Source organism: Chelonoidis abingdonii, chromosome 25, assembly GCF_003597395.2.
Source record: "Chelonoidis abingdonii isolate Lonesome George chromosome 25, CheloAbing_2.0, whole genome shotgun sequence".
Classification (NCBI taxonomy): domain Eukaryota; kingdom Metazoa; phylum Chordata; order Testudines; family Testudinidae; genus Chelonoidis; species Chelonoidis abingdonii.
Window position 1 is genome coordinate 6507840 of NC_133793.1, and position 15955 is coordinate 6523794.

Below are 15955 nucleotides of genomic sequence, written 5' to 3' on the forward strand. Positions count from 1 at the left end.
AGTCGAGCCCCTCACACTCCATGTCTACACTGTATACGTGTCTGTGCACTTATGTGACTTTATCCTGTTTTCTCAATTCAGTTAAGGTTGCAGGGTCATAGTACAAGCTACTATAGTATATTGTTATAAATCAAAGTAAAACTAGGCGGAATGCAGTTATACACAGTATGTAAATAGGGTTTTTTATTGTTTTTTTAAAGGGTCTGGGCTTTAGTTTTCAATCTGGCTACAACCCTTTTCCCCTCCAGTACAACATCTCTCTCATTTGTCAAACTGATGTCAGCTATCAATACTTTATTCAGTTCAAAATCAAAATATTTTAATTTTGCAGAAACAAAAATCCAACTATGAGAATAATTAAAATGTTGGTTTGTTGTTTGGGGGAGGGGGCAATATTAGATGCTTCCAGCCTTATGTACCCCTGTGCAGAATCAGACATTACCAATTATTTTCCTAACATGTAGGAATTAGCCTCATGCACACTTGTGCGCCCCCTTTATCTACAACACACACACAAAAATTGAGCACATTACACATTTTAAGGCAGGAAGGAGTCTGTTACTACATTAATAGAGCTCGAGTCAAGATACAGTATCTGAGCTTTGGGGGGGTGCAGTGTTTTATAGCCTTGAACCTACAAAGGGATCTTTTGGCGTGTCCTTAAGTGGGAAGGTTTGAGTAGTACCATCATTTTTTGTTTGAACTTAAAACACTTCTAGAAATAGAATTTTAAAATCAATTATATATGTTTTCTGAAAGTGTTTATACAGTTTTGTTAGGTTACAAATTAAAACAAAAAACTTTGGAATAGGAAAATATCATATAGAGGCAGTTCACATAACCAGTATCTGAGGTATTACTAAAGAGGGGGTACCAGTCTGTACTTGCTGACACTGCTGCTAGGACAGACAAATGAAAGCCTTTGGTGCTGCACAGCAAGAGACCACAGGACAAGACGATCCTAAACCTGTGTTCAAAGTTCTCAGCGGCTGACCAATATTACAAACACAATGTTGAGTTGAAAGCACACAAGATCACTAATGTGGCAGAACACTAAGCTGGCATTACAATTAATTTGGTAAAACCAGTTTTACTGAAACTACCTCTCAGAGGCGGTGCAAATGACTAGTTTTGATCAGTGCACTCAACCCAGCAATAACTGCAAGGAAAATACTGCACTGGTCCACAAACAATACATTCCAGCCCCTGTCCCCCAAAAATCAGCATTTTCCCCACCCTGTAAGTTACGGCCTGCTGACAGTGTATGCATATTAGACGTTGTTGGTGTGTAACCAGTGATTCTCTCTCAGAAAGAGCCTGGTAAAGAAAAAAAGAACAAGGCAATCAGTGGTTAAACTGAACTGTACATGAGGATCAGTCTGGGAAAATACCCATAACCAGGCATTTATTCAGAGACCAAACTGCATATATACTACCTGAGCCTCACATGCAGTACCAATGAGACCCTTCCAGTCCTGGTTTATGTTTAAAGAGGCAGAGATAATCTGGACAATGACCACAACAGCCTGTCTGTTTCTTAGGACAGAGAAGTTAAAAACTCCCTGCCTGGAATCTCCTTTAGTTGACTAGGACATTTCTGGATTATGGATGTCTGAATCTTCCTCCAGCAAGATATAATTTTTCTACCCAAGTAGCAGAAAGTTAAGTTCTCAGCCAAGTTTTTTGGAGAAGTACAATTTAGTCAAGCGCGCGCGCGCACACACACACACACACACACCGCCCCTCCCCCCCATTATTTGTAAAAATACTACCTCTAACAATTAGAAAAGGCCTTCAGCAGGTTCACCAAGTGTATTAGAGAATCTTCAGTTAAAGAAAACTACCTAAAACATCCTGTCATTTGCAAAATCTAAATACCACATAGACACACAACACAACCACAAGTGCCCGGTTGGACTTAAGGCTGTCACACTGCTCACCTACAGCAACAAAGGCTCCTCCTTATTTCTGTCTGCCAGCTCTCAGCAAGGAAAGGGGCGGGAGTGGGAGAGACTATTAAAAATAAGAAGAATATTTAAAAAAGGAAGTCCCAAAGGAAATTCCACATGCCAGGACCTAACTATGAAGCACTGTCCCCGAACCAAGAAAATGGTTTCTGTAAAACCCAATGCTCTGCTGGTTTTCCTTAGACATAAACTTCACTTTATTTTATTTTTTTTAAAAAAGTTAAAAATACAGAAGGTTCAAGAAACTGATTTTCTCCTGGCAGATATTCAAACTGCACCTTGAGGAGAAAACAATCCTTCACTGAAATGTTGCTTTTTTTAATTTTATTATTTTTTTAAATCACCACCACCATTAGGACAGAGGCTGAGGAGGACTAACTCCACCACTAATTTGATGACGTAGTTTGATTCCAGATTCACATTTCCAGGTGACAAGAGTCCAGAAAACAGCCATGATAACTTCAGCCTTTGTTCAAGGTTTCTTTTACTGAACACAGCAGTGACCATTGGTATCTTTGAAGCGTAATCGCATCTTAGGTCGGTATTTCTCAAGGTAAAGCAGCTGTTTGGAATTGAAAGCTCCCCTCCTTTTCCTAAAATAAAACAGAAAAAAGGCATCATATCAATTGCAAAAGTACGGCTTCAGTTATTGTGTATATTTCAAAATAGATAACCGCTCGCAGCACTGCAAGGTTTTTCCAGCCCCACAGAACTGCCATCTGGCTCGCTTCATTATCCACTGCCTTCTCTAGGAAAGGAGATCTCAACAGGGACCTGAAACTCATCTGTAGAGCTGAATTAGTCAAATCTATGGATTATAAAATACTTCCATCCCTCATCTTACTGAGCAGACTACAGCATGCCTTTGGGTTGGGAGATTTAGTTTCCCTGGAGTCCACTGCCTCTCCTACAAGCAGAAGTGGTTGCTGAATGACATAAAGGGCACTCCACCCTTGAAGATTAATGTGATGTCTACATGTGTAGTATTAGCTAAGTGAAGACATGACAAGCAAATACAAATATTTGAAGGGAGTTAACAAAGAGGATTATTTAACTTAATAAGAAAAAGAGGTAAAGCTAGAAGTAGTGAGAGGAAAATCAAGAAAGGAAATTTAGGAGGACCAAGGAAGTCCTCTTGACAGTGAGATGGGTTAGGGAGGCAGCTGAAGACCCTGGAGCTCCAATAGCAACACAAAACATGTTTTTGGCACACGGTTGTATACTATCTTCCTACCTGGTGGGCTTCAGTTAAAGATCTGGTGCTATTACAAAACCCCCAGAACTTTATGCTCTCTCTCATTCAAGCACCACTTTTGCTGTTTTCCATGTTGGATGGCTGCCACCAGTTCCTGAGTAGACTATGCCCCTTCCACACATGACACTGTCAGGATTCCTGATCTTTGGGGTCCTGCTGTAGATTGATCATGCTGCTTGACCCAAGAGTTATAGAACATCATGCTGCTATGGTACCTGGCCAGGCTACATTAGTTTTTAGTTCTTTAGCAATTTGTCAGTGTCCACCTCAAGCAGTAATTTTATTAACTGATTCTATAAGTTCTTGTGTTAGCATTTTATTTCACTCCAAATGCACTGTGGCACAAAACAGTGCTTTCATTCTACATTGCTCTTAAAACACAAAGATAACATTGCATAGCCAGACATACAAGAGGGGAAGCGTGCTGGAGAGCTAACTACTTTTACTTACTGTCTTATGAACTGAACTGCATCCTCATACTTCATTCCACATTCAATGAGAGCCAGTGCAACTAGGACAGGGGCCCTATGAAGAGAAATCAGTATTTATTTTAACAGTCTAGAGAACCAATGTATTGAACTCCTCAAAATAGATCATATTAGTCTATAAACAAACAGCTTAAGTATCCTGCCTTTAAATATTTTTCCTACAGCAAGCCATTTGCCTGCAGCATCTAATGTAAAATTCTCTTCAGCAGAAAGCTCTGCTTCCAGCACCAAATCAACAGCTCCTTCAGTGTCTGCCATGAAATAGTAATAATGGATTTTTATTCTTTACTTTTTTACTATAAAATAATTTTGTACTTTGCTAGCCATAAATAAATTTGAGGTTCATCTTTGGTACATTTAACTTCTTGTTACAACACAGCTTTAATCCCATACAGACTAAAGAGATGCACTGCTTTTGAAATGACAACATTGACACTTATTCCTTTTGCCAGATAATATGTGGGACTTAAGGGGCAATGGAATAAGATTTTTGCCTGCAGGTCACTGTTCTGAAACCAGCCCAGCTGAGTAGGGAGTATATGTGGATGGTTGGTTCAGGGGTGCTCTGTGAAGGGAGATGATGCTCTGAGTCCACTTCCTAGTGCTCAGTTCATATAACCACTAGCACACAATTTACACTAGCACCTTGGTGGCAGAGGAGAGGTCAAGGATTGAAAAGAGGTTGTAAACGGAATGACTTGACCTTACAGTTAATCAGGAACAAAACTGAGCAACTCTGGCAAGGCAGCTTGCACCGTCACTGCTGTGCAGTACCTGGATAAACACAACTTCAGTTTTCACTGCTGTCAGTCTGAAGTCCCACAAGCACTTTAAAAATGTAAGTAGTAGAACAGACAACATTTGACGTTCGATTCCCCAGCAACATAAATTCCCAGGGCCTAAACAAAACTTAAGAAGTTCTTCCTTTTCTTTCTACAAAAAAGGGAACCCAAGAGGAAAACCAGAAAGTTCATTCTGAATGAATAAATCTAAAAACTCATGTCTGTAATAACAGTAGATGTCAAATTGTCAGCCCAGTTTGACTCAATGCTGGGCAAGAAACAGGAAGGTTTTAAATCATTTAATTGAGCTACAATATATGGTCATCTTCCACCCTGCTCCCCCTCCCAAAAAAATCCTCATAGAAACAAGACAAAGAACAGAGTAGCAAATCATGTTAATTGCCATGTTTTTGCATTGCTCAGGTTTTCCCTGCTTTAGCATTTCACCTCTCCCCCAGGGGAAGAAATGGATTTAAGAACCAAGTTAAGACCAGCCAACGCAACTTACATAACTCTTCTTGATTTTTCTTTATCTCACCTTTCTGTGTTTTCATTATACCTATTTAAGGATTTATAGGTCACCCACCCCCCATCACAAAAGCATCTCAGGTATTTATCTCTTTGTTCCCAGCATGTAGGACAAGTAGCTATTTGTTTACAGAACTTATTTGTTTACATTTGTGAGACTGGATGTTCTATTATTTAGCTTTCTCAGTTAACTGAAGTACTGAATTTTCTTTAGTCCCAATTATGGTGACTCCTTCCTGGAGAAGGAGAAAATTGCATTTCAGACCCACAAAGAAATCATATGCAAGAGAGATCTCTCTTTACCCACCATTTGGGTGAAACAGATCAAGTTTTAAATAGCACATAGCACTAACGTACAACAGTTTAGAGGAGGTGGTGAACAGCATAATAGGTTGAAAACAAAGGAGGAGATTTAGGAGACAATATACAATTACTAAAATTGGATTATGTCTAGGAAGACACCTGGATTGAATACTCCACCAGGAAGTACCGGGGGGCCTCAGGCACAATGGACTTTGGTTTTGGGTCTTTATCAAAAAAATGGAAACTCCTACAGAACAGTGCCCCTAGAATTATGCTGGGATGGTAGCCAGTACTAACATAGGAGTTACACTCATTGAATTAGTTATATTCTGCTGCATCTCAGAGTTCCCTCATGCAAGTATTGAACTAGCCTGATCTTAATTACCTTATGAAATCTAATTAAATGATTCAAAAGACTAATTTTAAATGACAGTTCAATCTGTCTAAAACCACCTTCCACAAGTATATTTTACATAATAAACTGGAGCTTTTACACTTTGGAAGAGGTCATTAATAATCTTGTCAGCTGTCCTAGTAATTAGATGCTGTAGAAATCCACAAATCAGGAACAATCTTGGGGCACTCCCTTCCCAGACTGGAAGGGAAGGTGATGTGATCTGTGTGGGTTGTGGAGTAATGGGAGGTAGGAAAATAGAGGGGGAAAAGGCACATACATGACAATTTGCTTAGCTTTCAGTAACAAAACAACACTACAATCTCAAACAATACCTGTCCTAGTCTTAGGATGAATATGAAATCTGGAGCTCCTGTGGAAATAGATGTATGAATTGTATATTGGGAGTAGGCAATACAGCCAAGAATTAAGGGATTTAAAAAGAGACAGAACCAATAGCCTGAGTTACCAATTTCAGGAAAGCCAGTTTAGGGCTGACTGAGCAAATTACAATTCACTGGGTCTCCTAACCACCAAAAAGGCTGTTTAATCTGCTGTGTATCAATATATTATTATACCAGCATTCACACTGCTGCAGGAATGGGAATCTCTCTTTTCAAATGCTTATAAGTGGAAAAAAATTGCTCTGGTCTGCTTTCAAATGTCTCAACCTCAAAACTGTAAGAGTTTAAAAACTAGTTTGGGACTTTCATGCAATAATAGATTTAAAAAAAGCAGCTCTCAAGTGAAATTTTGCATGCCAATATTTCGTAACATTATTCAATGACTCTGAATATTTGGAAGGCAACAAAAAAGAATCCAACCATATAAGGTGCGTATAGAATCTCAAACTCCCACTGAAATCAATGGAATAGAAGGCATTCAGAACCTTATTTGCTCTCGGCTTAAGCTACAATGTATTTGGCTTATGCTGCATATATACATTAGGTTTGTCAAAAAGCACAAGAGATTTTTAGAAGAAAGATGCAATGCATTTTTCACTGAGTAGATTCTCTAATTCTTCGGGCACCATTATGATCTGTCAGATCAACTACTGTGAACAAACAATCCAAGATGAAACAAGAGCTTTGAAATACAGTTGCCACCTACCATTTTAAAATTGTAGTAAGCTTCTTTGTGATGGTGTGAAGTTGTTGATGTTACTTAAACATGGTTTGTTTTTTTGTAACTGAATAAATGCAGCTATCTTCCAGAATGAAATCTTCAACTAGTTTATGTATGTGCTAAAGTGAATCCCTTACAAAACCAAAACAGCAGAACATTTACCTTCCCAATCCTGCAACACAGTGCACAGCGACACAGCATCCAGGCTCTTCACGAAATTTGGTTTTCAACAGGTTTAGCCAGTCATCAACTATTTGATTTGGGGGTGGCGCTCCATCATCAAATGGCCAGTCCTTCAGGGGAAGAAAAGATTAGCTATAATTTTTGTGCAGGGATTATACATGGATAGAGAATGCAATCCACAATCAACAGTAGGGCTAGTGCAGGCCTGCACAACTCGTAAAGCAGAGAGGGCCACATTACTCCAAAGAAAACAGCTGAGGGCTGAAACCCCCCAGCCCCACGGAAACATCCCCCCCAGGACCTCCCGGCCCACGGAAACACCCTGCCCCAGCACCACTCAGCCCTGCAGAAACAAACCCTCTTTCCCAGCGCTGCCCCACCAAAACAGCTGTGGGAATGGGAAGGTGATACTTGATTTTAAATCAACCAGGGGCTCCTAGCTGGGAGCTGTCAGGGGCAAATAAAAGGGCCCAGGGCTCCGGCGGCTGGGGGAAACCAGAGCTTTGTGGGGCTGAGGCAGGGATTTAAAGGGACCAGAGCTCCTGCAGCTGAGGGGAGCCCAAGCCCTTTAAATCCCAGCCCCAGCTCATCCGCTGGAGCTGCGGGCTGGGATTCAAAGGGCTCAGGGCTGCCTGCAGCTGCGGGGAGCCCTGAGCCCTTTAAATCTCAGCCACGGCTGGGAATCTCTGCGGGCAGCCCAGAGCCCTTTGAATCCCGGCCGTGGCTGAGATTTAAAGGGCTCAGGGCTCCCCGCGGCTTTGGGCAGCCCAGAGCCCTTTGATTCCCCATCACGGGCTATTCTGTAGCTAGTTCTTGTGTTATGAAGAGTAAATAACACCCTTTATTCACTTTCTCTACACCAGTCATGATTTTACAGACCTCTATCATATCCCCCCTTAATCTCTTTTCTAAGATAAAAGGTCCAAGTCATATGAAAGCTGTTCCAGATGCCTTATTTTTGTTGCCCTTTTCTATACCTTTTCCAATTCCAATGTATCTTTTTTGAGATGGGGCAAACTCATCTGCATGCAGTATTCAAGATGTGAACATACCATGGATTTATACAGAGGTAATATCCCTTTCCTAAAGCTTCCCAACATTTTGTTAGCTTTTTTGACCGCCACTGCACATTGAGTGGATGTTTTCAGAGAACTATTAACCATTACTCCAAGATCTCTTTCTTGAGTGGTAACAGCTAATTTAGGCCTCATCATTTTATATGTATAGCTGGGATTATGTTTTCCAATGTGCATTACTTTGCATTTATCAACACTGAATTTCATCTGCCATTTTCTTGCCCATTCACCCAGGTTTGAGAGATCCCTTTGTAACTCTTTGCAGTCTGCTTTGGACTTAACTATCTTGAGTAGTTTTGTATCATCTGCAAGTTTTGCCATCTCACTGTTTACCTCTTTTTCCAGATCATTTATGAATATGTTGAATAGCACTGGTCCCAGTACAGACGCATGGGGGACACCACTATTTACCTTTCTCCATTCTGAAAACTGGCCATTCATTCCTACCCTTTGTTTCGTACCTTTTAACCAGCTACTGATGCATGAGAGGACGTGTCCTCTTATCCCATGACAACTTACTTTGCTTAGAAAGCCTTTGACAAGGTTCCTCACCAAAGGCTTCTGAAAATCTACGCACACTATATCCACTGGATCATCCTTGTTGACCCTTTCAAAAAATTCTAGTAGATTGGTCAGGTACAATTACACTTTACAAAAACCATGCAGACTTCTTTCCCAACAATCGTGTTCGTCTATGTGTCTGATAATTCTGTTCTTTACTATAGTTTCAATAAATTTGCCTGGTATTGAAGTTAGGCTTACCGGTCTGCAATTGTCGGGACTGCCTCTGGAGCCTTTTTTAAAAATTGGCATTACATTAGCTATCCTCTGGTCATCTGGTACATTAATCCCAAAGATACTATTCATTCCAGTCTCCTATTTCCCTAGTTTAATCTCTTTATTGCATACTCTTGTTTACCAACAAGTATAGTTCAAACGCCACATCTAATTCTCCAATTCCCTGCTTTCTCACTATGCCATCTGTCAAAGCAGGCTCACTAGCTGCTACATTCCACCATCTTTGTCCCTCTTACTAGTATATCACCTTATATCATGGCAAGAACTCAAGATTTGCTAAAATGCTGTTTCAGGAGTTTCATAAGGTTTTTGACCTCAACAGTTTTAAATAACAGATGCTAATCTGTCAGGCTGTGGTTTTAATCTTCACTGTTTTTGTAAACAAATGTTAGCTTTAAATAGTGGCATGTCATTTTCTCAGCAATCTGGTAATATAACACCATTTCTGAATGGTGACAGCAGCCCATTTTGACAGAGCTGGTTTCAAGAGGGATAAGTGGTTGTGGGTCATGCTGTTGAATATTCAGAGCCACTCAAATGCCAGAACATCACTGTCATCTATTAAGTAATGAAGATACTATCATGGCTGGAATCATCTGGCTCAAGTATGACATTAGCAGCAAATCTTCTCTGTCACCTCCTGTTTTCTGTTATCCTTGTCTGATGTCTTAGAGGACTTGTTCCCTCTGCTGTTTTGCTCACCTGCAACAAGAGTATACTAGGAGCTGTTACATACTGAATGCAGAGAGAAGGCTAGTTATCAAGGACAAGTGTGGCAAACATACCGGATCCTGTGTATATAACTTAGAATTTGTAAGACACTCAAATATCATGGTGCTGAGGAAAATACAAGTTCCTAAATGGATATTTGGTCATCACTGCAGAAGTAAATTGGCTCTTCTGCACCATAATTGACATTGGCCCATTTTCCAGTCAGCATGGTGTATGCCCCTCACCTGTAAACAAGTGATTTTGACCAAAACAGTGTCACACTCCTAAGGAATTTTATGATAGCTATATATATGCATTTCAACAGCAATGTGGAGGTAGAAGGAAAGAAACTGCATCTCTGGTAGAAATAGGGTTGTTCATGAGCCTGTGCTGTTCCTGGGCAGTTTGCTTTCCCGGCAGAGCAAACTGACTGCTATAATTCATTCATTTTGATGATGATCTGGAAACACTATGGCTAATGGGTGTGCTGGGAGCAGGGAGGATCATCCAGCAGAGAAACAATGCTGTAGTGAGGCAGGAGGCTCCCCACAAGCTAGTGCTGAAATCAGAGCGTGACAGTACCCATTTCTAAATAACTCTGAACCTTTTCTTTTGAAGTCATATATAAGTTTATGAGTAGGATCAAGCAGAACAGAACATATTCCGCAAACACAAGTTCTGCAGAGTTTGGAGGAAAATCCACACAACTGCCCATGGTCTCTAGCCACAAAAATGAGAGGCAATAGAAGACTACCTACAACTGACTGCTAAGCAAAGTGCAGCTTCTGGGATCACAGTGGAGCGACTGATGCATCACTTTAGCCTTTTTATTATATTGAAAAGTCACATCTGACATACTATGCACTGCCTCAAAAGTTCGTGTCTGCCTTCATCCTTAATGCCTTCATGCAGCTAACAAAAAATCAGTCTAGAGACACCAAGCAACACCAGATTTCATTGTGCAAATCTAACCATAAACAGCACAGTCACAATATCAGATGTATTTCACAAAGTTACAAGCAGTTTACTGAACAAGCATATCAAAGCAAACTCTCAATTGTTACACAGTCACACAGTCCTGGGTCATCATCAGGCAGAAGCATGAATGCAAAACAGCGCTGGAACATCTGATTAATATTTAATGATTTTTCAGTTCAGAAAGAATTTTAAAAGAGACTCACTAGAACTTGGATTCCTTCTTTTTCAACAGGAGCTTTATCATACGTGGCATCACAAACTCGCACCAAGGTTGTCACTCCATACTTCTTAAGCTCCTTTAAGAACGAGAAGGAAAGCAAACACATGAAGCATACTCCCAGAATGGGGAATTAGAGCATTTTCTCAACTTTAACAAAGCCAAATAAACATGCTATGCTGAATCAATGACAGTGTACATTGCTCTACAGTTCCACGGAGGAGATTAGATAACTGCGGAGCAAGGACAGCTCCAAGAGCCTCATCCAGTTCTAAGCTGGAAGGATGTGGTCTTGACAGACATTATGATGAGGGTTAAAAGGCCGGGGGGAGAAGAGGAATAGGAAATACCTCTGTGTCAATTTCACCTAGGGTGGGAGGTCAGAGTGGGAAAACTGCCTTATAGGTATGTTTATGTAACAGCAAAATTAAAAGAGTTACTTATTCCTTGCACGCAGATTATTTTTCTCTTTAAATAGATGCATGGATCTGTCTGCCTCAGGCAATGCTGAGACATTTTTAAACAGAGAGGAACAGAACAAACACAGAACCATATTCTAGCTTCCTTGTAACGCACTAGAAGTAGCACATCGTGCTAGATAAACAATTAGATCAAACTGAAGCTGCCCCAGTTCATTTTGAAAGATCAAACAGCAAGCAGCATTTCCTCCTTTGCCTATACCTGGAATGGCTCTTCAAAATTTTATTTTTACACTTTAATACCCCACATGCACTGTCCAGCCCAGGCTCTAGGCCCCTCGACAATGTATTAGAAATATAATCCATAACAATAAAATGAAAACATCACATCAGTGGGAAAAAAATCAGGGTTTCAGTCCAAATTAACCATTAGTACTGAGCTGACTGCTGACAAAAAGAACATCTTCCTGAAAGGTGGAATCATATTGATATGAAAGCTCAGTATCGGATCACAAGATCTTACCAGAATGGAAGAGATCTAGTCGATCAAATCTTCCCCCTGCAAGGGCATGATCTAGTCTCCCTAAAGGACTTATAAGAAGATATGCCATGGTCTGCACAAGATGGGATCTAGTGATATGCTGTACCAATGCTTCTCTGGTAATGCCATCTATTACTGCAAAATTTAAGCTTCAGTTTTAAAAAGTGTTTAAACCCTTCTCGTTTCAGTTACAGTAATTTGGATATGACCCAACGTACAGAGGAAGGGACTCTATTCATCTCAGTTTAGTCTAAAGACGTAGTTTAAAAATTGTGTCATTACTAATTCCATTACCAGACATTGTTAACTATTCTGGGATTAGAAGGGGAGTTTGAAGATTAATTTAAAAAAAAAAAAAAAAAAAGTGAAGTCTGACCTCTATATATTACACTTGATCTTAGTCAAAAGGCCAAAGAGATTAATCAACCACTTATTCAAAAGCCAGAAGATGAGCCATGGCCCTCTGGGGTTAGTACACTTTATTACATCAGACAACAAAGGTAAAGACAAGATGCTAAATCATCTGGCAAATTATGTGGATGGCAGAGTATAATGGCTTCTCTACACCTGAAATGCCACAGTTGCTGCGCCATGATAGTATTTCTGCATAGACACTATCTATGAGAACGGAAGGAGTTTTCCCATTAGCATAGGTAACCGATCTCCCAGAGAGGCAGTGGTTCGGTCAACGGAAGAATTCTTCTGCCAACGTAGTGCTGTTTACATGAGAATTTAGGGTGGCTTAACTATGTCGGTCAGGCCATAGATTTTTCACACTGTCTGATCCATGTAGCTGGGTCAACCTAACTTTTGATTGTAGACTGAGCCTAAGAGGAGTCACCTTTTTGGGCTCCAGGAGTCCCACCCAGCCTCTCTCAGGCTACGTCTACACTACAGGATAAATTCGAATTAGCTTAAACCGATTTTATAAAACGAGATATTATAAAGTCGATTGTGCGCGTCCACACTAGGCACATTAATTCGGTGGTGTGCGTCCATGGTCCGAGGCTAGCGTCGATTTCTGGAGCGGTGCACTGTGGGTAGCTACTGTAAAATAATGAGGCCAATAACATCGATTTGTGTCCACACTAACCCTAATCCAATATAGTAATATCGATTTTAGTGTTACTCCTCTCGTTTTGTAGGAGTACAGAAATCGATTTAAAGAGCCCTTTAAATCGATATAAAGAGCAGTGTAGTGTGGACGGGTGCAGCGTTAAATCAATTTAGCGCTGTTAAAATCGGTTTAACAGCGTAGTGTAGACCAGGCCTCAGTCAAAAGATGCAGACTTTGAAGAAAGGAAATCACCAAAGGCTTCCTTCTTACAGAATCAGGAGAGCTTTAACCAGTTTAATGAAACAAAGTACCTGTTTGTTTTTTTTAATTCTTTAACTAAGTATAAAGGGTATTTCTGATGGCATCACCCAGGATGGATCTGGGAGATGCGTCTCTAGTGCTGCTTTAGAAATTTCAAAACGCAAGGAATGGAAAAAAAACTACTACTGTTATGTGGCTACCTTACCTCTGTGAACTTGTTGAGGGTTGCATTGGTTGGGTTGTGAGTGATCAGGAAACGCATACTCTCATAAGTAATCTCCACTGGGGCTGGACGGTTCATAATGGCAAACAAAAAAATATACGTAGGGGCAAAAAAAAAATAAATCAATAACCCTTGAAACGCTTCACAGCAGAAAACATTAAAAAGACCACTAAAATGCCTGGGCTTGATCAGAACTATCTTTATTGACTTGTTTGTTCTTTAAGATTTGTCACTTCAAGAAAACCAGGTTTGCTCTAGAATCCACTTGAATTCAATTTAGGCCTCAATAACTGCAGGTGGTATCCTTCAGACTCCAAAAATTCTGACTACATGCAAGACTAGGCAGCCTGTACTACATTTAGGCACTGGTGAGGCAAAAAAAATAAGGACAGATCTTCTCTCCACTTTGTTTTCTTGATGCTTAGTTTTGCTTGAGTCAGTAAAAGGAATATGCTTCCAATATGCAGAAGATATCCCATATATTTGAGGGTGACCGCTGTGTCTGGAGTCTTCAAGGCAAAGTAATTATGGTACGTAGGACACGCTCACTTGTCAGCCAGGGTGCTGTGCTGGGCCTGGCAGAAGTCTGCCCTGATGCTCAGAATCGCCATAAATGTGTGACGTATATTCCAACAGAAAACCTAAGAAGAAGAAAAATGTCATATTTAAAAGGGATTGTTGCTTCTGATAGTGCACCCAGAAACCTCAACCCAGAAAGTGCACCCAGAAACCTCAACATAATTAAAGCATTAAGCGTTAAACAAACAAGCCTGCTTTTGAAAGTACTTTGATGTACACTGAATCACACCTTTTATTGTAGTACCAAGAAGCATTCCAATATGATGTTCTATCTTTTAGCATGATGGATGACAAATACTCTACAAAATCTCAGTTAATCAAAAGTACCAGAACTAAAGATGAAATAGCATCATCATACACTCAAGCAGCACATAATTAAACGTTTACAATAGAAAGCAGCAAACATTCTCCACAGCCAAATTCTATGATTTATCTGTATGGAACTCGGTAAGTTCATGGAGGATAAGTCCATCAATGGCTATGAGCCAAGAGGGTCCAGGATACAACCCCATTCTCTGGGTATCCCTAAACCTTCGACTGCATGAAGCTGGGACTGGATGACAGAGGATGGACCACTAAATAATTGCCTTGTTCTGTTCATTCCCACTGAAGTATCTGGCACTGGCCTCTGTTGGAAGACAGAACACTAGGCTACATGGACCAGTGGTCTGACCTAGTATGGTCAGTCTTATGTTCTTAATCTGTAAATCAGCCTACTTTTCATAAGCTATTTATGTAAGTTCAGTTTCAACACAAAATGGCTAGATAACAGAGTTTCACTAATCAGATCATCACTTCCCTCAAGTAAATATGAATAGCATGAAAAGGAAGCAGAACAACAGCACTGCTAACATTCTGTAAAGCAGTATTCAGAACAAATAACATAATGGAATACAGCAAAATCATAATTCTACTTTGGATCAATGCTGATTTCACCAAAGTTAGGACATTCATCAGCTAAGGCTATGTCTACACTTAAACAGCTGCAGCACTGCAACTGCGCCATTGTAGTGCTTCCAGGGTGGATAAAAATCAATGACTTTAAAACAAAAAATAATGGATTTTTGATAAAATGCTTTTTGAGGAAAAAACAAAGATAGTTTTACTTAAGATACATTATAGCTCAAAGATATCTCATCATGGAATAGAGATTATAAATTCAAATTCTATTATATGAGACAATATATTCATGTAATGTTTACAAAAACATTTGCAAATAAGTTCCAATAGTTCATGGATTAGGGACCCATTCTTGTGGGGTGTCACAGGCTTCCGTATATATTATTTAGATTAAACTTTCTATCTACCCAATGGGACTTGGCGCTCAGTCTAGAAGATACCATCAGAGATGCTTAGTTTTGCAGTTCTCAAACTGTGGATTTGTGTTTCCAGAGGTAATGATTAACCTGTTGAATTGGAGATAGTTCACCTCCCAATGACGTCATAAATATCTGCTTCAATTACCTTCGGTAAATGAAATAACCAAACAATCATTCATTTTCTGATATAGCTGTAAAACTAATCTGAAAAGTTTTCAAAATAAATCACTGTTTAAAAATGTATATCGTGTGTACCTTCTAAAAATGAAACCTACATCTATCTCCGAGTTGTGAAAAATATGCATTAAGGTTATAACAACCAACAAGAATGCACTTTTATGTAGAAAACCATGATTAAACTGAGTCTTCCTGACTCGTGATTTAAATCAAATCCAACCTGAGTGCTTGAGAGTAGACAAATCACTACAGTGACAGGAGGGGTTCTCCTATCACTGAAGTTAATCTATCTCAGTGAGGCGGTATCTAGGTGTGACGAACTGGGACTGTTCTTAATGTTTGCTCTGAACACTGTGTTGGTGCCTCAGTGTCCCCTATGCAGTTCTTAACTATCTACGTGGTGGGATAAGGGTGTGTGATTGCTGCAGAGGAAAGGGCCAGTGCACCTAAATGCTGGGCACTCTGTCTCCTAGCAACTGATGGCCTGGGCCCCTCCTCTGCAAAGGTGCCAACTGAAGGTGTTGGAGACAAAGGGATCAGGTGACCTCCTGGCCCGGGAAAGGAGCTGAGCAGA

The 15955-nt window shown here is 40.2% G+C and overlaps 1 protein-coding gene across 3 annotated transcripts in view; it reads right to left on the reverse strand.

The window, feature by feature from the left end:
• Positions 1-168: 168 nt before the first annotated feature.
• Positions 169-15955, reverse strand: part of PTP4A2 (protein tyrosine phosphatase 4A2) — a 26790-nt gene continuing 11003 nt past the window's right edge. For 2 of the 3 annotated variants that reach the window (XM_032787829.2, XM_032787830.2), the window contains exons 2-6: positions 13289-13947; positions 10792-10884; positions 7005-7135; positions 3673-3747; positions 169-2560 (exon numbers count right to left, since the gene is read on the reverse strand). In XM_032787829.2, coding sequence (XP_032643720.1) covers positions 2452-2560; positions 3673-3747; positions 7005-7135; positions 10792-10884; positions 13289-13384 — 504 coding nt within the window. In that variant the 5' untranslated portion in view covers positions 13385-13947 and the 3' untranslated portion in view covers positions 169-2451. The remainder of the gene's footprint in view (positions 2561-3672; positions 3748-7004; positions 7136-10791; positions 10885-13288; positions 13948-15955) is intronic. The other variant, XM_032787831.2, reaches the window with a different exon arrangement.